The following is a 25,427-nucleotide window of genomic DNA, read 5'->3' as shown; positions in this document are numbered from 1 at the left end:
TTTGCTTGTTGACGCCGGGTTCGGGTTCGCTACGATGCGCCTTCGCCTGCGTTTCGAATAGCGCCAGCCGACGCCAGCCGACGCCTTCACAGTCGACTTCGCAGCCTATTCGCCTAGCGCCTATTGTTGACGCAGCCTCTGCTCACGCTTCGCTCGTTGCCTTCGCTCAACTTACGCCTAGACTTACACTCCTTCCACGCTTACGACCAGTTGATGCTGCGGCTACTCCTCATGGCTGATGGTCGACGGCAGCGGTTGGCTGCACACTTGCGCTGCCATCACATAGTCGCTGCCCAAATTACATACAGACTGCGCCCAGCACGTTGACTCCTTGCACTTCAAAGACCTGCTGTCTCAACGACCACACACAGTGCTCTTCTTGCTTGACTGGAGACTCTGAAGACAACAAGGGACCAGGGGAAGAATCTGCTTGCACCGAATGGCTCTGATACCAGTTGATGGGGAGAAACCTGAATTAGGGTTTAGAGTTCATTCATGGGAGACATACACAGAGAAGCAAGGGAGAGAGAGAGAGAGAGTTGTGGGGATAAGTCAACTCATGAAAAGCATGAGTGTGTGACTCCCCTATCACACATGTATATTGCACTAGTACACATAGTGCACTTAGTACATTAAAAGTACTAAGTGTACTATGTACTATAACTTATGGGCTTGTACACACTATAAGGGTGGGCATAACGCCTTTACCCCAACATTGTGTAGCCCATTCTTATGGATTACATTTAGTTCTTCTTGCCGCTTTTAATATGGTCAAAACAACAGATTTCCAGCTTTATGTCAAAGACCATGGAGGTTGTATGGCATTACAGGCCTACATGGCACAAAATCCAAACACAATTACAACCCTCCTTCCACAATGTCGTCCTGGACCCTGGCCAAGATAGACTAGAAGATTGGATATTCCATAAAGAGGAGACCTTTGTTTCTGTGAAATTTACCTTTGTTTCTGTGAAATTTCCTTTTCTACATATCACAGCAGCAAGGACCTACCAATTGATTATACCACCACCTTGATTTTTGGAGCATGGAAATATGCTATGGAATATGAGCAAAACCGCGATATGGTGGAAAAAAGACTTTGTAGAGGCTATGAAAAAGCAAGTTATCTCAAACAGGGAGTCTTCTTTTGGCGATGCATTGTAGGAGTACTTCTTGTTGGTAGCATTTTGGCAAAAAGAAAGATTGCTTCTGCTCATTGTCCAAGATGTTCTTCCTTGAATGAGAACATTCATCACTTGTTGTGGTGCTACCTTGACACAGGATTTCCTGCATCATTTATCTAGATGCTTGAATGCCATATTTTCCAGTGCACATTTCTCTCGGCATTTTTGGATATATGACAACTATTGGCAGAGATTTGCACACATGGCTCAATTTTTCCAATGGATGCGAATTTGGGCTCTCTAGACACAACTGGTTTTCAGTCGACCCTAATTGACAAGTATCAATATTTCCGTCTATCGTTGCGACAATCTCTACATGATTGCTATCATCTACAACAGTTAGATCAGTCTCTGTTAAGTTTGGAATTTTTTTTCCAATGTTTTTAGTTTTTCAACATCTGTGAGACCTCTATTGCTTTGAGGAGTCCTCTCTTTGTACATTTGACCTAATAGAAACAGTAGTTTTCACTATGAGATCTGTGGGAGGTTTCATTGTCTATTTCGTGAGGGATTCGGTCCACTCTCCAGGATCATTGACTTCCAGGACCAATGTTGCCTGGGCCTCTTCCTGCTTGAGCTCCGCAGACACAGGGACACCTTCTTGAGAGAGCCTTGGCCCAAGCCACCCCGCCCCCTCCCTCGCCAGCCAACCATCACCAGTTTCTTCCGGACCCAGAAGGTGGAGGAACCGACATAGTGGATCTTGTGGACCCTCCACTGTTGAGATATCGAGCTCATCTAGTGAGGCGGTGGACATTGATGACCCACCTGGGGGATAGACCCCACACTTACACCACTGGCATGGTTGGTGAGATCATGGGTGATATGCGGCCAGTGGGATGACAGGCTGTGTGACAGTCATTCTAGAGACTGGCATAGTTTTAGCGCCAGCTCACTTAGTTGGGTTCACACTATAGAGAACCCGTGTATGTATTGGTTGAGTACCTTTCATATTATGTGTACTCTTATCTTGTATATGGTGTGTTGAGTGTTGAGTGAAGAAGAAGAAGATTTTCAGCCTCTCACCTTGTGTGTTCTCTATTAGGGTTTTGTGAGTGTGTGTGCTTGCAAGAGCTCAAGCTCTCTTCCCCCTGCATCTTTTCATGGTATCAGAGCCTCGTTCGTGCTAAGGGCTGAGCTGCAAGCAAGAGAACCACAGGAAGCAGTACGAGGGTAAGAGCTTCAACTACTCTTCCCTATTTGTGTTGGTGACTACACCCTTGTCGGGAGCTCTACGGGAGGCACCGGCAAACGATCTCTGATTGAGGAGCTTTCTTCGTGGGAGTAAAGCTATAGGGCAACTATTTTGTCCTATCGGACCCAATTTTTCCTGCCGAAAACGCGTTTCGGGCGCGTCTGGACCTCCGTTTTTCAGAAAGCAGGCGATTTCAAGCACTGCGGGTAAGTCATCGATTCTCTGCAGAACTCTGTTTTAAGAACTGCAGGAAGACAGATTGGCTGTGTAGACACTGTGGGTGCTGCAAAGAGGTCAACAGTTGCCATTGGGTGTATGTATGCATATTAAAGTCATTGGTTGTGACCACAATTGCATAGAAACGTTTGTCCTGTATGAAACGCGTTTCATACATCATGTATATTTTAAAAACCTTAAAAAACGTTTCCTTTCATACATCATGCATATTTTGCATCCCCTTTGGAGGAATGAGGAGCAATACCTCAATGAGGAGCTAGAGTCAGGATGGGTCAAGTACATTACCAAGTTGGTGGGAGTGGGAGGTGATATACAGCTTATGAGAAAGCTCGAGGATGATATGGAGATTCCCGACATTCCTCAGGAGGAGAGAGACATCTATTCTATGCTCTATGAGGAGATCATGGCTCTGGCTCGCACTACACGATCTTCTCGAGAGGCTAGTACTAGTGGTGCACTTGCACCTCTAGAGGATGAGGCATTTGAGGACTCGGCTACCGGCAGTGACCTTGAGAGTGAGGCTGCAGAGGCAGAAGATGCAGATGAGGATGAGCATGAGGATGCAGCTAGTAGCTAGCAGCTGCCAGTATCATTTTATTTGGACATGTTATTTAGTTTGAACTTTGGACATGTTATTTATTTTGATCTTGGATTTTGAGTCATGACTCATCACCCACGTGGTGATCCTTTTGATTTCTGTTTAGTCATCAGTGATCACCCACGTGATTTGTGATATCATCATATCTTACATGTATTTTGTTTTTATTGAAATGAATTCAATGTGGTCTCTTATAAGTTATGTCAACAGTTTTTTCTTTTGTATATTTCAAGTAAAAAATATACAGGTTTTTTCTATTTTGTATGAAACCTTTTTGTACCCGTTTCTTACCTTTTATGAAACGTTTCAAAACGTATGAAACCCGTTTCATACCTGCCGTTTCTGAAACGCCTGGCAACTATGGTTGTGACAGTTGAGAGTACTATAGTACCGCTACAGAAAAGACGGCAGTTTGTGTAGGACAAACCACAGTGCTGTTTCTGGTAAAATTGTGTGTCTGGCAAGATGTCAAATGATGGCATAACCCAGATTGTGGCAGAGAAGCTTGATAAGAACAACTTCCATGCTTAGAGGTTCAGGTTGATGAATTTCCTGATGGGAAAGGGCTATTGGGACTACATAGAAGGTGAGCATGAAGAGGCACCGGAGATACCGGACATAAATCCGACTGCTGCAGATGTGAAAGAGTTTAAAGATTGGAACCAAGGAGCCAGAAAGGTTATGTATTGGCTCTCCATCAGTATACAGGACACCATGATTGGGCACATTCAGGATGCCAAGTCCCCCAAGGAGGCGTGGGACACCTTGGTAAAACTCTATGAAACAAATACCAAGGCACGTAAGATACAGTTGAAGAATAAACTTTATACTGTGGAGAAAAAGAGCATGTCTGTGGATGACTATGCATTGAAGATAAAGGGCATTGTGGAATCCCTTGCATCTATTGGTGTGTCAGTAGATGATGATGTTAAGGTGGAAGTTTGTCTACGTGGTCTCAGGCCACAATACAAGGTGTTTAAGACGTCTATTCAGACTCGGGAAAACATTCCCAACTTTACAGATTTGGTGTCTATGCTGATTATAGAAGAGAAGAGCTTGGGTGAAGACCAACAGTCTTCACAAAACAAAAACAGTTCAGAGCAACAGGCCTTCTACACAAGTTCAGGTAGAGGACGAGGTAGAGGAGGCCATAGACGCGGTCAAGGAGGTGGCCGAATAGGTAATCAGAATTATGGCCAGCAGCAACAACAACAACAGTCCCAGAATACACAACAACAACATCAACAACACACAGGTGGAAGAGGCAAATTCAGAGGCAGGGGGAGTCAAAGAGGACGTGGAAATTGGCAAAGGCAATATAATGATGCACGTGAATGCTTTTATTGTGGTAAGCCTGGACATGTGCAGGCAGAATGTTATAAGAAGCAGGCTGACATGCAAAATGGGAAAGTGCAGCAGAACAACTATGCATCCTCAAGCAGTGGAAGCCATGAATGAAAAGCTGCGAAGATCTGGGAGAGTGAAAAATCCTGTGCAGAGATTTACCTATGATGGTTATGTGGCACATCACTATGCATATATGGCAAAGGTTGTGCAGGTTGTTGAGCCCACATGCATTGATGAGGCTGTTGGAAATGTGTGTTGGGAGAAAGCTATGGATGAGGAGATGAATGCACTATATGGAAATGAAACTTGGGACTTAGTGCAATTGCCTAAAGGCAAGAAAGCCATTGGATGCAAGTGGGTGTACAAAGTAAAACATAACAGTGATGGAAGCATAAACAGGTATAAGGCTAGGTTGGTAGCCAAAGTATGCGCAGACATATGGCATTGATTATGAGGAAACTTTCAGCCCAGTTGCCAAGTTGGCAACAGTGAGAGTTGTGATAGCAGTGGCTGCGTCAAAGCAATGGTCTTTACATCAGATGGATGTAAAGAATGCATTCTTGCATGGGGATTTGCAAGAAGAGGTGTATATGTTGCAGCCACCTGGTTATGAGGATGTGAGTCACCCCGAGCATGTTTGCAGGTTGAAGAAAGCCTTGTATGGCTTAAAGCAAGCACCAAGAGCATGGTCTGACAAGATTTCTGAATATCTTGTCTGTGAGACATGGTGATAGAGGGGTTGTGCTTGTTGTCATCTATGTAGATGACTTGATCATTACAGGGGACCATGATGCAGAGATCTTTGCTTAGACAGAAGTTCGAGATGAAGGATCTGGGGGAGCTTAGATATTTCTTGGGCATTGAGGTGATTAGGTCACCACATGGTATTGGATTACTGCAAAGACAGTATGGCTTGGACATGTTGTCCAAGTATGGTATGACAGGCTGTAAGCCTATTTCCGTGCCATTGGATCAGAATGGCAAGTTGAGTGTAGATTCAGGAGAGATTCTAGAGGATCCTACTATGTATAGACGCATAGTAGGAAGTTTGATATACATGACGATCACCAGGCCAGATTTGAGCTATGCTGTTGGGTTGGTGAGTCAGTTTATGCAGGTTCCACGGAAACCGCATTTGGATGCATTGAGACGCATACTGAGGTATGTGCGGTCTACTTTGCATTGTGGACTCTTCTATGAGACTGGGACAGAGATATGTGTACATGGGTACACAGATGCTGATTGGACTGGTAGTATCTCAGATAGGAGATCTACTAGTGGATTCATGTTTTCTTTGGGGAGTGCTGCTGTGACTTGGAGCAGCAAGAAGCAGCCTACGGTTGCTCTATCTAGTACAGAGGCCGAGTACAGAGGAGCTGCTATGGCAGCATGTGAGGTAGCTTGGTTGAGAAAGCTACTTGCAGATTTGGGTCTATTAGTGGATAGACAAGTTGTCATTTTCTGTGACAACATTAGCAGTATACAGTTGGCCAGGAACCCAATATTTCATGCTCGTACGAAGCATATAGAGGTCCACTACCATTTCATCAGAGAGAAGGTCTTGGTAGGAGACCTTGACCTTGTTTATGTCAGCACACAGGATCAGGTAGCTGACATCTTCACCAAAGCATTGGGTACAGAGAAGCTCTGCAGATTCAGAGCTTCTTGAGATATCGAGCTCATCTAGTGAGGCGGTGGACACTGATGACCCGCCTGGGGGATAGGCCCCACACTTACACCACTGGCATGGTTGGTGAGATCATGGGTGATATGCGGCCAGTGGGATGACAAGCTGTGTGACAGCCATTCTAGAGACTGGCATAGTTATAGCGCCAGCTCATTTAGTTGGGTTCACACTATAGAGAACCCGTGTATGTATTGGTTGAGTACCTTTCATATTATGTGTACTCTTATCTTGTATATGGTGTGTTGAGTGTTGAGTGAAGAAGAAGAAGATTTTTAGCCTCTCACCTTGTGTGTTCTCTATTAGGGTTTTGTGAGTGTGTGTGTGCTTGCAAGAGCTCAAGCTCTCTTCCCCCTGCATCTTTTCATCCACGAGCTGCTCTGGACCTACCTCGCCCGAGAGGAGTTACCTTGGACCGAGCCTCTGCACTCCAGCGTGCCCGATGCCCTCGACACTCCCCCCCCGTCGGCCACGATCACCTCATCAGCTCTAGATCTAGGACATGCTCCACCGCCATCGAGTTACCTTTCCACGTGAGAGAGAGAGAAAGAAAGAAAGATATATCAAGCGTCTACTAAAGACCCAATAGGCCTATGAGACCAAAGTGATACAATAATGTCCATGGCATATCTCATCATGGAATGGAAAATAAAACAGGAAGAAAACATAAACATAGCTATCTCACTGGGGTGATACAAATCTTAGTATTCCAGATTTGTATCACCCCAGTGAGATAGCTATGTTTATGTTTTCTTCCTGTTTTATTTTCCATTCCATGATGAGATATGCCATGGACATTATTGTATCACTTTGGTCTCATAGGCCTATTGGGTCTTTAGTAGACGCTTGATATATCTTTCTTTCTTTCTTTCTCTCTCTCTCAGACCTTTGTTGCTTTGAGGTCTCTCTCCGTACATTTGACCTAATAGAAATAGTAGTTTCTCTCCACAAAAAAAAAAAAGTGCCACTCTCTCCAAAGAAAAATAAGTGTGTACATATGGATGTATATACATACGTATCGAAACTGAAAAACTAGTAGAAAACATGAAGTCAAGATGGGCTGATTTAAAGACACATGGCGCCATTAGAGAACCCTATGAATGTGGTTGCGTGAATGTATGCAAGAGAGAGGGGGAGAGAGAGAGGACCATTGTATGACCAGGCGTGTATACCAAATCGATTTCAGGACCAAGCTTCCAAGGACCGGTGCCTTCAAGCTTAATCTCCACATCAGTTGTGTTTGATCTAACCTGATCACAACATCATCAGAACACTTCAAAACAAAGGTAGCTTCAAGTTGGTCAACCAGAAGGATCATTGATTGGAGGATATAGCCTCACATCTTCTTTATGCAGAATTCGATCACAACCAAACCTTTTGTGCCATGCAGCATGGTCTGCAACATCATCCCTGTACAGATAAAACCTTAACAGCTATGCTGTGCAAAGATCAAAATAAGACAAGAAGAGACACTGCCTATGTAAGCTTACATGTGGGTGAGGAACATCAGCCGAACACCACCCAATGCTTCTATGCGTTGGGCCAAGCGTTCTGAAAACTTAGGGCTGTACCATACATACAAAAAACACAGCCAGTGTTAGGAGATGCTAAAATGAGAGAATGTTGGAACTGCAAAATGATTTCTGCACAAAGAAAGTCTACCTGTTAATTGCACATGAGAAAATACAGTATCAACACTCATCAGATAGCCAGATCATAACTAGATGTTCAGCATAATTGCAGCACCACATGGTGCCAGCGCAGTGAACAATACCATGGATTAAACCTCTCCCGGAAAAAAAAAACAACTGAGCCGCTACCGCTCCATCATGGTTACCGCTTCTACGGTCAAGCTCTTTGGGACTATCATGACACCTAAACTTAGTACAAAGATGGAAATTAAAGATGGGCCTGCCCCCCTTCCATGAAGGTATCTTATCATAGTCACATGAAAACCCATTTTGTCCCTACAAAACATGAAACAAACGAAACATATATTTCCAAATGAAAAGCCATTTCCCCCAATTTGATATTTCAAAAAAAAAACTTATTCGTCTTCTCTTCTTCTTTGTCCCCTCTTCACTTTCTTCTCCTCTCCATCTCAAATATCAAGGCTAGAGGGTATAAGAAGATGGAGGTGACTTTGTAGATGATCAACAAGGAGAAAGATGATGACAGGTTGATTGCTTTGCAAGAGCTCCATGAGCCTGAGGAGGATGGGGGAAGGGGGATGTAGAGCCCATAAACGCTCAAGTGGAAGTTGGTAGTGAAGAGCTTGCAGACGATGACTCAGATGATAATGATGTTGCATCATCTCCCTCGCATGCAAAGGAAGAGGATGAGGAGGAATGAGCCTGATTCATATCATATTATCATGATTCATGAGTCATGACACATGTATGATGTATTTGCATAGTATTATCAGTCATCGTTCATCATTGATGTATGGTGTGATTGTTTGTGGCTTGAAATATCACATGACATTTTCTTTTGTTTTCTTGTATAACAAATTGCTAGATGCTAGACTCTAGTTATCAGGCTTGTGTTATCAAGCTTTCTTGAATGTCTGATTTATTTCAGCCTTCAAGTTTCAACTTTCAAGTGTCAAATTCTCAATGGTTAACTGTTTTTAAGTTCCAACTCCCACAGGCATATATAGCCTTTAATTTAAGGCCACGAGCAAAACTCCACCAGGAGCTGAATCATACTCTTATCATACCTATCATCCTCCCTGACATATGGCAGTATGAAACGTATGATTGGAACCATGGCTGAAACTTATTCCACACGAAAAGCTCACACAGGCAAGACCAGAGGTAAGCTCAGCCAAGATGAGTAAACTGTTCGGTATTTGGAGCTTCATGTGTGTGGAACAACCCTTATATATGTGTATGTGTGTGTGAACAGCGCCTAAAGGGTTAAGTGTGCCTGTAGTGTGTGAACACTCAATCATGAGTGGATAAGATAAGTGTGCCATGTGGCACTTGCTTATTAGTGTGTGTGATTTGTATGGATCAATAGATAAGGCTGCAAGCCTACAAAAGCATTGTAATTCGTGAGTATCAACATATATATCAATCTCATCATATCATTGAGTCGTGCAATACTTTTCTCTCTAGAGCATTGTACTTCGAGAGTATCGACATATCACAAAGTACAAAAGCATTGTACTTCGTGAGTATCAACATATCTATCAATCTAATCATATCATTGAGTTGTGCAATACTTTTCTCTCTAGAGCATTGGTTCCCTCGCTTCTCTCTCTCTCTCTCTACACACATACACCACCATGGTGTTCTTTGATCCCCCTTAGCATAGAACCTGTAGCGTAGTTCACAATTGGTATCAGAGCCTAGTTAGGTTACTCCTGCTGTGCAGCGCACACGCACATGTTGCCAGAATACGCAGCAGAGATGATGACCAGATCTAGGAACACGAGCAAATGCAATGCAGAAAACAACAGCACAAGAGAGAGAGAGAGAGAGAGAGAGAGAGAGGCGTGTAACTCTGCTCTATATACACAAAGAAGATCCCGAAATGATACACAATGTGGCAAGGGCTGTGGGGCCATTTTATATGGTCCCCATACAGCAGTCGGCGGCCTGCAGCAAAGGCAGCCGACAGGTTCATAATCTCCACGACTAGCCACATATACTAGTCGCCAATTGTCCTAAGTCGGCCAGCACACAACTGAGGTCGGGTACATGTAGGTACAGTCGGCTAGAAGATAGAGCCTCCTGCCAGCTCAGGACTGCCATCCAAGCCACATAAAAATGGGAAAAAATACGGGGAGTGAGGAAAAATGAGAAAACACCTACAAGGGCGGGCACACCCACAACAAAGGCCCTGGTGTCAACATAAAGACACGAGATGACTTCTAACACCCCCTCTCAACTCCTAGTTGTGAAACCAACCACAAGGAGCTGGGGTGCCGCCTGAGCAAATCCTGAGATAGCGACTTCGTGAAGAGGTCCACCATACTGTCCTCCGTCGAACAGAACTCTAGCAAGATGTCATCAACAAACGATCTGTTCACGAACAAAGTGCCTCTGAATGACCATGGGTTCCAATCCTGCAACACAACCTCTGCAACCTCACCACCTCACAAGCAGCATCACAAGCAGCCCGGTACTCTGACTCTGTCAATGACAAGGCAAAAGATGACTGCCTCTTACTGCTACATAAAATTGCTCCTGGGCCTGAAGTAGATCTCCTCGTGTCCGGATCTCCTCCCCAATTTGAGTCACTCCAACCGTGGAGTCGGACTCCATCAATCAATCCCCCTCCTGTGTAAAAGAGTCCATGATCCTTCACATGCCCCAGAAACCACAAGATACGTAATCCTGCCTCCCAAAGAGTCATCTGCAACCATGAGCTCAATTGCCTCATCATTGCCTCATCAGGAAGCTCCTGTCCAATCTGGTGTCCATCAACCAAATCAATGAACCATTCTGCTTCCGAGTCAAAGAGGCATCACACTGCTCACAAGGATCAACACCTGTTACGGTGCAAAGCCAAGTCCTGGAAACCTGCTGAAGACCACACAAGGCCTTCTGAAACCTGTCAACCACCCCCCTCTGAATCCGGAACCACAAAGCCTAGAGTATGCACCTCCTTCTGCAAGTAATCAACTGCCACCTGCTTGGCTTTCCGAAAGGTCCCCGTGGAAAGAACATCCTCATCTACATGAGTTTCTTTGTCCCGAATACTGCGAGACATCAGAGCATAAGTTACCTGTTCAATTTCTTTTGACTGACAAACACAAGAACCACCAACATCAGTACTGGAAAGTTCCTGCTAATTGCTGCCATCAACAGGCAAGCTATCCACCATCTGGTCCCGAAAAGCCTGCACCTGCAGCGTATCCACACTTAAGTGGCCATTACCAGACTGCCACTCATCACAATCCTGAGCACCTGGAGAGAGAGTGCTGAAAGCTTGTAAACTCCATTCTCCACTCTGCCTTCCCAAACCACCTGGCCTGTTGCTTTGTCCCGGAGAGGAACAAAATGCTCATCAAACTCCACCCGTACGCCAGTCTTGCAAACTTGATGCACTGACAACAGATGAAAACCAAGTGACGGAACATACAACACCTGGAAGGAATGCTTCCCCCCTCTTGCCATTGGGAACTATCTCCAACCTGCCCTCACTGTGAACTGGGATAGTGGATGTATCCCCAGTAAGAATGTGACCAGAATACCTGTAGAGGTCCTGTAAATCTGAACGGGAAGGAGTCATGTGCCTGGAAGCACCACTGTCTAGAATCCAATCCCGAGTATCCGTTGCGGAGAATCCTCCAACCTCCTCCCTACCTGAAGAAAATGAAACATAGGTGTTCGTCACCTCCAGGTGCACAAAAGCCGGAGTCTTCATGATTGCTGTTGCGGAATCTTCACCCTTCTTGCTCTTCCGCTTGGGACATTGCCTCCAATAGTGGCCTTTCTTGCCACAATCATTACAGGTCCTCTCTGCCTTTAGTTTCTCGCGGTCAACGACGGACGTCTTCTCAGAAGACTTCTCCGATGAAGCCTTCCCTTTGCCCGTGTTACGGCCTTTCGACTGTTGGCCAGTTAAGGCCTCCGAACCTACACCTTGAGGAGGGTTCGTGAATCATTCCTCCTGGTCCAAGACCATGGGCACAAGCTCCTCCCACGTGATGGTACTAGCCTGCCATTGATAATCAAAGACGAGTAAAATGTTGAGTACTAAGAGGGCAAATGCGACAGCAACGTTATGGCCATGTCCTTTGACGATATCTCCTTCCCAGCCTGAAGAACTTCCTGCTGAAGAGCCTGCAGCTTGTTAATATGCTCCCGCATCGTCAACGACTTTGCAAGGCTCATAACCCGCATCTGTACTTCCAAGGAAATCCTCTTCATGGGCGATACCCTATTGTAAAGAGAAGCCAAATGCTACCATATACCTCTGGCCAACGTCATATGCTTTACATGATTGATTACCTGTGGTGTGCAGTTGAGGAAGATAAACGAACGGACCCTGGCGTTGACACGATCCCACATCTGTGCCTGTGCCTCCTGGTCCTTTCGGATCAACGGTTACCCCCCTTCCTCTACTTCCGGCTGTGGAACCCCAACAACGATGAAATCAGTAAGGTCGTAAGACTCCAGAACAGATTCCATCATAACCTTCCATATGCCGTAGTTGTTCCCGTCCAATTGACGGTCCACCGGGAACGTGGGGAGTGTAGGATCTTCACATGCCTCTCGGCCATCTCTAACAGAACTTTGAAAAAGGGTGGGTGGGTGGGAACAAAGAAGAACTTACACTTGCAAGTGGCTGTCCAGCAAATCAGCCCGCCGTCCTCCTGCTTCTCCTCTTCCCAAACAGTCACGTACAGTCCACCAATCAGCAACACAACAGTCCCCCTTTGCTCACACAAATCCCAAGAACTATCAAGAGCCTAGGGCTCTGATACCATGTCAAAATACGCAGCGGAGATGATGACCAGATCTGGGAACACGAGCAAACGCAATGCAGAAAACAACAGCACAAGAGAAAGAGAGGTAGGCGTGTAACTCTGCTCTATATACACAAAGAAGATCCCAATGATACACAATGTGGCAAGGGCTGTGGGGCCATTTTATATGGCCCCCATACAGCAGTCGGCTTGCAGCAAAGGCAGCCGACAGGCTCAGAATCTCCACGACCAGCCACATGTACCAATCGGCCAGCACACAACTGAGGTCGGGTACATGCAGGTACAGGTACAGTCGGCCAGAAGATAGAGCCTCCTGCCAGCTCAAGACTGCCATCCAAGCCACATAAAAATGGGAAAAAATTACAGGGAGTGAGGAAAAATGAGAAAACACCTACATGGGCGGGCACACCCACAACAAAGGCCCTGGTGTCAACATAAAGACAGGAGATGACTTCTAACACGTCACCTGTAGCTCTTTGCTACCTACTCTGCAACCTTTACCCCCACTGCCATCGTCACTACTCACCACCAGTTGCAAATCTTCGCCCCTCTACCGCTGCCTCCTCCACCATCAACGATCAGCTCATCCTTGTCCTCCTCTTCCGTCATCTTCATCTCGGCGCTCCTGCACACAACACCAGCGTTCTGCCCTGCTACTACAGCTTCCGTCACCATCCATTGACCATCCCCACCTCCTTCTGTACCAATTGTATCTGCTAGACTGTCCTACATGTCAGCTGCAAGCGCCGTCTGCCCAGCTGACGCACCGTTTGGTCTTATACAGTCACCCTAAGCCGTCTCCTGTGAAGCTCCCACTTTTCAGCACCACATTCAGCAACTGCCCTCTCCAGCTCGTGTGTAGCACCTTGATTCCATCAACTGCAGTCAGGAAGTCCCCAACGAGCATCAACATCATCTTCATGGTAGCTGCATCTCATACAATTTAGGGGCTTTTTCTGCATTTTCAATTTCTGCATCAAATTGAAGCTGCAATGTCAAAACAAATTTGGGGCTTTTACAAAATTGCCCATCTACATCAGAAATTGAAACCTGCAACAACCCTGAAACCGGGGGTTTTGCTAAAATTGACCTAAATGTCAAAAAAATTAGAGTCCAGCATGTTTAATTTATGGGGCTTTCCCAAAAATTGCCATGTTATGGCAAAATTGATGCCTTCCGCATCAATAGGATCACCGCTAGTTGATACCATGCCAGTTGCATTAGCATGGAAACATCCCCGAAAACGGTTGTGCTTCATTGAAAAACGCCCGAGAAGTCGTTAAACTTTGCGAAATCAATCAATTTTCGGTTTGTGTGTGGGGGTTTGCTGTCCGGGTTGTCCCCCAAAATGAGATGTATAATCCTGTGTGTGTCAGATTTCTCTGTGTTTTTTTTTTGTGTGTGTGTGTGTAAAAGGGCCTTGATGTTATAAAGGCTCCTTTCTCACATCATTCCCTGTTTTGGTCAAGGGGGGGTTGTTTTGTGTAGGGAGCCTTGTCATGTTTGAGTGTGGAGCTCCTTTATCATGCCTTGTTGACCTGAGGTCCGGGTGTTGGCACTAGTAGTGTGCAATTTGGAGGCCAACTGGAAATAGCTATTGAAGGTTTCTCCAATTTATCATCCCATTTGCTCCGGGGGGGGGGGGGGGGGGGGGGGGGGGGGGGGAGGGGGTGTTGGGTATTCTGAACTTCATATCGGTAAAACAACCCTTATATATGTTTGTGTGTATGTGTGTGTGAACAGTCCCTTAAAGGGTTAAGTGTGCTTGTAGTGTGTGAACACTCTCTTATGAGTGGATAAGATAAGTGTGCCATGTGGTGCTTGCTTATTGGTGTGTGTGATTTGTATGGGTCAAAAGATAAGGCTGCAAGCCTACAAAAGCATTGTATTTGGTGAGTATCAACATATCTATCAATCTAATCATATCATTGAGTTGTGCAATACTTTTCTCACATAGAAAGGCCTCAACGGAGAAGGTCATGGCAGCCCGTAAAGAAGGGAAGTGGGTAATATACCGAGATGGGAGAGTCATCGTTATGGAGAGTCGCCCCACCCCTAAAGAGGGGTGTGGGGTCTATGAGACTATACGCATCAAGATGGCAGCCTGGAACTGTAATGGGACTATGTGGTCAGATGTGGGAGGCTTTCGGGAGACATTTACAGGACGAGATATTGTCTTCTATACGGAGACACACCAGAGCTTGGAGAGGGGATTGCCTCATGTCGCCGAATACCAGTGGGAGTTGGCTCACTGTGGACATACCCACAGGACAGGAGTAGCAGTCCTAGTTAGGTCGCACCTTCAGGGTATGATCAGCATAGTCAGGCGGGATGAGGTTACCAAATGCATGTAGGTTAGGCTACAACTTACACCCACCAGATACTTACACGTGGCGGTTTGCTACTTTGCACTAGGTACTTCGTGATATGCTATACAGGATAGTCAGGACAGCCTAACCACTCATGCAGAGGAAAGGAAGGAGTCCCCTTATGCATCATTGTCTAATGAGATCTGAGGTATGTTGGGACTAGGTGAAGTTCTCCTCATTGGGGACTTCAATGCTAAGACCAAGAGTGAACAATCTCAATTATATAGCTTTGAGGACCCTATCAGACTACAGGCCCTTGACCAAGGGGGCATAAAATTGCAGCGGGCTTCTTAGGAACTTGGAGCTATCACTGAGGCACCTCCTGGAGTGGAGTTCTCGGCATGGTCTCATTATTTATAACGTGATGGCACAGTGGCCCCCTATCCGGCGGACTCACAAGCTTTCCATATGGTGGAGAATTGAGCACGGTGGATTATATTATGGGACCCCCTGAGCTTGCTTCACTCATCTCCAAGTTCACCATCCCCACATGCCCTCTTGGAGCCGACCACACCTACCTCTCCTTCTCCATTTTCCTGTACACCACCCAGCTCACTGCCACTCCCACTCACCTCCCACTGTACCAAAATCCACTTCACACACGAATGTGACCACATATATGCCAACAACATTGATCGTGGTTTGGTAGATATGAACCCATCAGTTCCCCTTACTTCCCCTTACCACCCTCAGCTCCCAACTCACCGACACCATACATTTTGCACCCATAGCCAGCTTTCCATACACCCCCTACTCCAATGCTAAGCCTCGGATGGGTACCATGCCCCAGAATGGTTGGCGTGATGACGAGTGCTGCACCACACGTGCTCGTCTCAAGTAAGAGGTACCGACTAGTATAGATCCTTGAGCATGATGCTCAAATGATTAACTGCTCTCTCACTCGCCGCTGCTAGAAACGAGCATACGTGATAAAGCAATACTGGGAGATATACCAACTCTTCTTAAGCGGCAACTCTGAGGAGGCCTGCCATAGGTTGAGGGAACAACGCCCATCCACACCACAAAGAGATGGAATCCCGGCCGTCCGAGCTAAACTGAAGTGGGGGCGGGGGGGGGGGGGGGGGGGGGGATTCCATCTCTCTTGCGATCACACTACCTATCACCAGGAGGAGTGGAAAGATATTTCTTCTTGAGACCAAGAAAGCAAACTGTCACTGGAAAGCTTGAGACACCAGCCAAAGGGCTGAACACTGGGGGCTGAAGCCATGCTGCCACCTCACAAAGAAGGCTTGGGCCGTACCCTATGCGATGGTGTCACGTGCACCCATGCACTGTGGTACATGGTGACAAATTGGCTCATCAACAGTGCAAGAATCATGTACAGAAGTAGTACCTTCTTAGGATATTTTGTCGTATGACGTGACCCATCAACAGTGCAAGAATCATGTACAGAAGTAGTACCTTCTTAGGATATTTTGTCGTATGACGTGACCCCTTTGTGAGCCCCAGTCCAAGTCCAGGACATGTCAGGCACAAGCTACGTAGGTCAGTCTCCCATAGAGGTCTGTAAGGTCAGTGTCAAGTCAGTCCTCTTAACCAACTTTGGAGAATTCAGCAAGTAATCATCATGTAGGTGCATGTAGATGTCAGCCTTAGGAGTAGAAGTCATTAAAAGCATGTTAGTTGCATAGCAGGGACCAGCCCCACAGAGGGGGCAGCCTTGCAAGGGGTATTTAATACCCTTAGCCACCATATAAAAGAAGATGAAGGCAACCAAAAGTTAAAGGAGCAGATAAGGCAAATCTAGATTCAACTCAAAGAGTCCAAATGGAAAAAAAGCTGGCAGAATTATAGGCAACCTTGGCCCAGCAAGAGACATCCAAAGAACAAAGTTCGTCAATGGAACAGTGGTGTCAATGGATGACAGAAAAAGAAGAGCGAGACTGTGAAGCAAGACTGGCCGGGCCAAAGAGGAGCGACTACGGGTAGAGCTCGAAGCGAACCGCGAGCGACAGGCCCGAGAAGACTTGAGGGACCAATTCCGACAGACACTGCAAACGCTAGTAACTTCTTTCCACCATACTTAGTCCTCCACAAGCCTACCCATAGCCTCGAGAACCGTCATTCGAGCCTCACTGAAGTTCACCAAGTATGACAGCAAGTGCAACCATTCACTTGTGACCCGGTTCATTCACCAGTTTGTTGCCCATTTTCCACTCTGCAAGATCATAGATACCCAAGACAAAGTCCATCTGGCAGCTCCACACCTCACAGGTGATGTCACTTGGTGGCAACATTGTTCCCATTAGCACACAGATTCCTACATTGGCTTACCGGACTATGATTGGGACACCTTCGTGTCCAATCTGAAGACCAAGTTTCTACCTCCGCAGTACATGACGAACCTCGAAGACGAGTTCTACCAACTCACCCAGAATGGTTCCCCTGTGCTCACCTACTCCAACAAAGTGGTCACATCAGCTCAACAATTGGTGAAGTCCGAGGAGGAGAAGCTGAAATAGTTCATTCGGGGATGGATCCAAACATTCGGTTCCTCGTTCGAAATTTTGAACCCCAGAGTTACGACAGGGCTTTGACTCTTGCACAGAACTACGAGATGATGCTCAATGGAGGCAAGCCTAAGACCGCTCCAGTCACCCCCAAACCTCAACAGCAACAATAGACACAGACCACCCAGCAAAACCAAGCGTCTAACCAACAGTCAGTTAAGGGGGGCTCCCAGCAACAAAGACCAGAAGAAGAAGGGCTGGAATATCTCTTCTATAGGGAAGGAGCGACAAGATGGACCTAAGAAGACCCCTGAAGAAAAGATCAAGGAGGGCCCTACCGGAGGATTCTTACAGTCAGATGAGAAGAAGAGGTACTTCAAAGAGAACCTTGTTTTTTCTGCCACCACATGGGACATGCAAAGAAGGATTGTTCCAAATGGCAAGCGGAAGAAGGCATACAACCAGCCTCTAGAGTGGCTACCACTGCAGTTGTACCACCTCCTCCACCCCCACCCTCAACCACCAATGCTGTTTAGCTCTTGCCCACTTTGAATACAGTACCCACAGTGGTATTTGATGATAAGCAAGAGGGTGGAGTTGAGGAGCTTCAGAAAGGCCTTATCAGAGCTTATGGCACAACGAAGGGGCAACAATTTGTTGTTCTTTTCACCATGGGTAGTTCAGATGATGCCATCACTCCATAGTTGGCGACCAAGATGAAATGTGCCCTAGTGCCTTATCATTTGGACGTGGACGGGTTCACTCCCGGCCTACGTACCCATATCACCTAGAAAGCTCAATAGTTTGTCTTCACGATCCAGAAGGCTTATTTTCAGAGGGATTTCATTATCTTGCCCCTCCTCGGGTACGACCTGATCCTAGGGATTCAATGGTTCCGCGAGTATGCGCCCATTCCTAGTTGGGGGCAGGACACCTTCACAACTGTCGAAGGTTTGCCTTAGTCTAGTATCACTTGGGAATCGAAGTATTCAGGGTGTTTCGCTCATTTTCCATCTCCAGGCAAGTAGAGCTATCAGAAAGGGAGCTGCGTGTGCGATGATCTATGTCTGCCCCCAGCAGATATCGACATCCCCCGCAACTCCATTATAGCCACAGATGATAGGCCTCCTCAAGCAGTTCAAGACATCATGTTGAGAGATGATCTTCCACCGAGACCCCACCCTCTCGTCCTAAAGGCCATCGTATCGATTTGGTACCTGGAGCTGAGCCACCCAGTAAGTTTCCATATTGTCTTTCCAAGGCATTGGAAGCTAAGTTGGAGATGCAACTAGTGCAGTTGCTTAGGCCTATTTTTGTCAGGCCTTCATTCTCTCCTTTTGCTGCACCGATTCTTTTTGTGCAAAAGAAAGATAAGACCGCACGTCTCTATGTGGATTACCGAGCCTTGAACAAGTTGACAATCAAGAACAAGTTCCCCATGCCAAGGATAGAGTACATCCTTGAAAGACTCAACGGTGCTAAGTACTTCACCAAGATCGACCTCAAAAGTGGCTATCATCAAGTTAGAATCTTTGCAGCCGATATCCCGAAGATGGCCTTTCGAACAGAACGAGGTCATTACGAGTTTGTGGTCATGCCTTTTGGTTTGACCAATGCACCAGCAACATTCAACAAGATGATGTCTCGAGTCTTCGCCATACTCATCGGTATATGTCTATTCATTTTTTTGGATGACATTCTTATTTTTTCTGCCACTGCAGAACAGCACGAGAAGGATGTGCAGAAGTTCTTGCAGATTTTGCGAGATAACGAGCTCTACATCAATGCAAAGAAGAGCATATTTGGAGTTCAAGAAGTCCAATGCCTCAGCTACGTAATCGGTTCCGATTGAATTCGCCTTGACCTTGAGAAGATGAAGGCAATCCTTGATTGGGACGTTCCAGCACCTTTCCCTTTGGTGTGTCTTCTAGACTGGAGTCGTAGCCTCGTAAGAACTAATCAATTCTTCCCCATTCTATGCTACTCCTTGTTCACGGGTTGATATTCTGGTGTCTGAGGCGTGGAGGAACCACACTGATCCTTGGTGGTGAAACTCTACCGCGGTAACAATAAAGATAGCCAAAGTGATATGACATTTCGTGGGCCTTTGCCAAGCATATAGCTCGCATATGGATCAGTTTTCTAACCTTGCAACACCATTGACAGATTTGCTCAAGGGAGTCAAAACAAGAATGACAAAAGGTTTCTGTTACGACCCTCTGTTTTTCCCTCTGGACAAAAAGCAGGTGGGCACGGGCACGGGATGGACAAGTGTGAACATGCATCAAGTTTGGGTATAAAAAGTATGTGGCCAGCCCAAGTGTGAAAGGGGACAAAAGGGATTTTATTGTTTATAAGGTTTTCAAACCTTTGGCTTAAAATATTATTATATTTTTAAGCATGCGTTTTTAATCTCTGCTTTTGGCGTTTTTGAGAAAAAAAGCGAATTGTTTGCTTTATAAGGGTGGCGAGCAGGAGGAAGAGATCGCCGTATGGATCATCAACGTGTGGTGGCCGGATGGTTTATGCATGGACGCTGCTGTGCATAGGCGGCTGCTGCTGCTGCGCATGGGGCTGCCGCCAGGTGCAACTGCTGCTGCTGGGCTGCAACTGCCGCTGCTTCTGCCCTGCTAGGTGTTGCTACCGCGAGGTATTACTGCTACTGCGTATGGACTACAACCGGGCAGCAAAGGGCAGCATCAGGCAGCCAAACAAGCAACCAGACGGGCAACCAACAATGGGCAGCCAGCAGGCGTCACGCAGGAGTTTCTCTACAGCCAGTCGGGCAGCCAAAGGGTGTCAGATGGGAGGCCCTGTACGCCAGGTGGCTGCATGTGTGGAAGCAGTCAGCACGGGTCTCTCTCTATTTCATTGATGTATACCATTTTATACCCCCAGTATGGTACAAGATGGAGCTAACTAAGTTGCATATCATGATTGTATACTCCATGCATATAGCTTTGCATTCTCCTAGTAGTAGAGCTCCATCCCCTTCACCACTCATTGTACTTATTGCACACCCAGATTCAGCTTTTTAGTTCAGTACTTTTTCATTTTGTTGGGATGACAGAGGATACCCCATACAGGTACACCGATTTGTCTCATAGGTCGAGTTCGGTCTTTTGGAAGACGTTAATAAAATCTTTCTTTCTTACTTTCTTTCTATCTCTTTTGGAAGAAGGCGAGCTGAAGGAGGCACCGAGGGGCTAACAGCCAAGGGGTCTCTCTCTGTGTCTTCGCAAGCAAGCTTTGTTTATGAGACTTGGATACAGAGGATCAAGTTAAGAAACACAGGATGATGTTCTTGGAAGAGATGTGTGTTGCTCTTCGTCTTGGACTTATGTGTATTCAGGGATGGCTTGACACATCCTCTATCTTTCTCTCTCTAGATTTTTGGCACCGTGATTGCATGGTGCATATGTGGATTTATTTGTCATGGAAACAGGACATTGGTCTTTCGAAAAGAAATAGGACTTTGGTAACGAGGATATAGGCCTATGGTTTATGGGATACAGGTCTTTGGTTTCATGTGGAAAACACGTCTTTGGATTCATGTGAACAGGTTATAGTTTTCTCGAGGTTACATGCAAGCTATGACTATAGAAAGGACATGAGGTTTGGTACAGCCCTACTGCTAATTGGGAAAGGGTTGTGGGATCCATGATAGCGATGGAGAAGACCTTTTCAAGCAGGGAGGTGTCGTACAGGTGTGCCTTCTATATGGAATGCTTTGTTGTGATAATGAGAGTTCTTATTTGGAAGTCCTAGGTGAAAGCTTCGAGGGATCCTATTGGTAGAGGATCCTACGAGTTGTACTTTGTACTCAAATTTTGATCAAGTAAAGAAATACCGCAAGGGACGCCACTGCGTTTTGGGCCAATCGGTGTCTTTGTACTATTTGCAGGAGCACTCTAGCTCCCCTTGTTTGTTTCCTTTTCCAGGTCCCCATGGGTGATGAAGTGTTTTGTGTGCGAGTGTTTGTTTCACAGCCCGTCAGATTTCTGAAGGCCGGTTTCATGTTTCCATTGCCGAGATATCGTCGACTTTCTCAAGGAGGCGAGCCCGTGGTTGTCACATCAAAAGCTTCTACATGAGGACAGTGAAAAGGCAGTACAGGAGAGTGCAGGATTATGAGTCTTTGTCTATATGAGGTGAAGAGCAAAAGCTAAAGATGAAGCTCAGGAGAAAAGATACCAAGGACAGGAAGTAGTCAGCCAAGAACAAGAAAGTAGTTGAAGTGTTATGGTGCAAAACATGGGTTAAAGGCTATGGCTTTCGACACTTTGTCACCGGTGGTCACGGAGACTTCATGGGTTCGGAAGGCAGCTTCTTTCTATGTTTAGCAGTGGTGATCTACTATGCTTCATCAGGGACTTGTGCTTACCACTTGGGTAGAGTGCAAGCAAGTTTTGGTTGCCTGTGGATGTATCAGATGAGGCTCAGATGGAAGTAGAGGAACTTGATGAGGTTCTTATTCCTGAGCAGATACTGGCACGTAAGGAAAGAAAGGTACAAGGTAAAGCTTCCCGTCGCTATCTTGTGAAGTTTAAAGAACTATTCACCAATGGATGCGAAGTGGATGGAGGAGGGTGACTTAGCAGATTCACCTCAGGTATTGCAGCTTTATCTTGATGCCTTTGAGTTGGGGCCGCCGACTCTTGCTACGGCTCATTTAGGTTCAGCAGAGCTGGGGTCTGCTGGAGCATTGCGTGATGCTCAAGAGGGGGGTAGCACCTCCACTCCCTTGTTACAGACATGCTCAGTTTTCATCTAGGAGTCGCTTGGTGACATCTTTGTATTCACCCGAAGGTACTGAGGCTGACGGTACATCTGCTTATGGGACTTCTATGATTTTGTGTACTAGTCACATGAGATGGTAAAGTTGGGTATGGTTCACAGTCGGCCGCACCATGAACTATAACTGCAACTATGGAGAACTCTGTCTATAGCTATGGGTAACAGAAATGATTTTTGCCTTTGGAACTAAGGTATGACTGAGGGAGATTGGGACAATGATCTTTGTCATATGGTTCTGGCTGTTCTTGACCACAGGATTGGTCAATTGGATATTGAGATGATGCTATTTCTAGAGTTGGTTTCCTTTGGAATGGCATGGTTTGGTTTAGCTTAATGTCTGCAACAACTTGAGTTAACATTTCGAGACTCTATGAAAGGCATAAGTCTTGCGAGCAGTCCTAAAGTTGGTTTGGTTCATATATGGATTGAACTCTATCTGTGCATGTATTTATACACTTTCTTAGGTATTATGGTATTTTGGTGCCATTGGATCCTGGTACCCTTAGAAATACATTGGGTAATACTTTGGATGTGTCAGGATGAGATGTATGTATGTCGGTATGATACATCAGGTACTTTACCATGTTCATGGTGTATCACTGAGTGTGGCTCTTGCGGGATGGCCATAAGTAGAGTGTGTAAAGCATCAAGAGGGACATATGTGGGAAGTACTTCGTGGATGTATAGTTTAGATGCATTGAGTGATTTCATATGCTCATGTTGTACCATCAATCGTGGGTCCTGCGGGATATACATGGGTGTAAGGCTTGCGAGCAACCCTGAGACTGTTATTTTGGAGTAGGTAGAGCATCTTGAGGAGCATATTGTTTGCGAATGCATATATGTGTCATGCATATGTTTGTCATATGTAGAATGATGCATGGTTTTGTTTCTGGCTAACACAGGTAACGTGTTTTCACTTGGTTTTAGACTTTTGCTGCAGGTTCTGAAGGAACAAGCAAGAGTTGTTTGTCACTTTGATGTGACGGTATCGCCTTATTGTTCAGGATGATTGTTTCATCACCCAGATGCACTGGAGGGGCATTGCTTTGGTCATATGGGGATCTTTTGGATGCTTACTATGTTATTGAGTGCAATCGAGGACGCTTGCTATTTTTCAAGAGGGGGGTATGTTACGACCCTGTGTTTTTCCCTCTCGACAACAAGCAGGTGGGCACGGGCACGGGATGGACAAGTGTGAACACGCATCAAGTTTGGGTATGAAAAGGAAACCATTATGTGGCCAGCCCAAGTGTGAAAGGGGACAAAAGGGATTTTATTGTTTATAAGGTTTTCAAACCTTTGATGGCTTAAAATATTATTATATTTTTAAGCATGCGTTTTTAATCTTTGCTTTTGGCGTTTTTGAGAAAAAAAGTGAATTGTTTTCTTTATATGGCGAGCAGGAGGAAGAGATCGCCGTATGGATCATTTACGTGTGGTGGCTGGATGGTTTTTGCATGGGTGCTGCTGCGCATAGGCCGCTGCTGCTACTGCTGGCCGCTGCTGCTGCTGTTGTCGTTGGGCGCTGCTGCTAGGCGCTACTGTGCATGGGGCTGCTGCTACTGTTGGTCGCTGTTGCCGCCAGGTGCAACTGCCGCCGCTGCTTCTTCCCGCCGCCATGTGCTGCTGCTACTGCCGCCAGGTATTACTGCTGCTGCGTATGGACTACAGCCGGGCAGCAATGGGCAGCATCGGGCAGCCAAACAGGCAACCAGACGGGCAACCAGCAACAATGGGCAGCCAGGTGGGAGTTTCTTTGCAGCCAGTCGGGCAGCCAGACGGGTGTCAGCTGGGAGGCCCTCTACGCCAGGTGGCTGCATGTGTGGAAGCAGTCAGCGCGCGTCCTTATCTCTTTTGGAAGAAGGCGAGCTGAAGGAGGCACCGAGGGGCTAACAGCCAAGGGGTGTCTCTCTCTCTCTTCGCAAGCAGGCTTTGTTTACGAGACTTGGATACAGAGGATCAAGTTAAGAAACACAGGATGATGTTCTTGGAAGAGATGTGTGTTGCTCTTCGTCTTGGACTTATGTGTATTTAGGGATGGCTTGACACATCCTCTATCTTTCTCTCTCTAGATTTTTGGCACCGTGATTGGATGGTGCATGTGTGGATTTATCTATCATGGAAATAGGACATTGGTCTTTCGAAAAGAAACAGGACTTTGGTAACGAGGATACAGGCCTATGGTTTATGGGATACAGGTCTTTGGTTTATCATATACAGGTCTTTGGTTTCATATGGAAAACATGTCTCTGGATTCATGTGAACAGGTTATAGTTTTCTCGAGGTTACATGCAAGCTGTGACTATAGGAAGGAAATGAGGTTTGGTACAGCCCTACTGCTAATTGGGAAAGGGTTGTGGGATCCATGATAGCGATGGAGAAGACCTTTTCAAGCAGGGAGGTGTCGTATAGGTTTGCCTTCTCTATGGAATGCTTTGTTGTGATAATGAGAGTTCTTATTTGGAAGTCCTAGGTGAAAGCTTCGAGGGATACTATTGTTAGAGGATTCTACGAGTTGTACTTTGTACTCAAATTTTGATCAAGTAAAGAAATACCGCAAGGGGCGCCACTGCGTTTTGGGGCCAATCGGTGTCCTTGTACTATTTGCAAGAGCACTCTAGCTCCCCTTGTTTGTTTCCTTTTCCAGGTCCCCATGGGTGACGAAGTGTTTTGTGTGCGAGTGTTTGTTTCACCGCCCGTCAGATTTCTGAAGGCCGGCTTCATGGTTCCATTGCCGGGATATCGTCGACTTTCTCAAGGAGGCGAGCCCATGGTTGTTACATCAAAAGCTTCTACACGAGGAAAGTGAAAAGGCAGTACAGGAGACGGTGCAGGATTATGAGTCTTTGCCTATATGAGGTGAAGAGGAAAAGCTAAAGATGAAGCTCAGGAGGAAAGACACCAAGGACAGGAAGTAGTCAGCCAGGAACAAGAAAGTAGTTGAAGTGTTATGGTGCAAAACATGGGTTAAAGGTTATGGCTTTCGACACTTTGTCACCGGTGGTATCTTCACGGAGACTTCATGGGTTCGGAAGGCAGCTTCTTTCTATGTTTAGCAGTGGTGATCTACTATGCTTCATCAGGGACTTGTGCTTACCAC

The 25,427-nt window shown here is 46.1% G+C and overlaps 1 protein-coding gene across 1 annotated transcript in view; it reads right to left on the bottom strand.

Moving 5' to 3' along the window:
• The window catches only part of LOC147617178 (uncharacterized), a 60,695-nt gene that overhangs the window by 22,397 nt on the left and 12,871 nt on the right, over positions 1-25,427 (bottom strand). Inside the window, exons 6-8 of the mRNA XM_086776783.1 lie at positions 7,736-7,810; positions 7,586-7,655; positions 7,394-7,495 (exon numbers count right to left, since the gene is read on the bottom strand). Coding sequence (XP_086632909.1) covers positions 7,394-7,495; positions 7,586-7,655; positions 7,736-7,810 — 247 coding nt within the window. The remainder of the gene's footprint in view (positions 1-7,393; positions 7,496-7,585; positions 7,656-7,735; positions 7,811-25,427) is intronic.

This window comes from Cibotium barometz, chromosome 37 (genome assembly GCF_041138505.1).
Source record: "Cibotium barometz isolate CiBa-2024 chromosome 37, ASM4113850v1, whole genome shotgun sequence".
Lineage (NCBI taxonomy): Eukaryota > Viridiplantae > Streptophyta > Polypodiopsida > Cyatheales > Cibotiaceae > Cibotium > Cibotium barometz.
The sequence above is the reverse complement of the archived record's forward strand: the minus strand, read 5'-3'. Positions and strand labels throughout refer to the sequence as shown.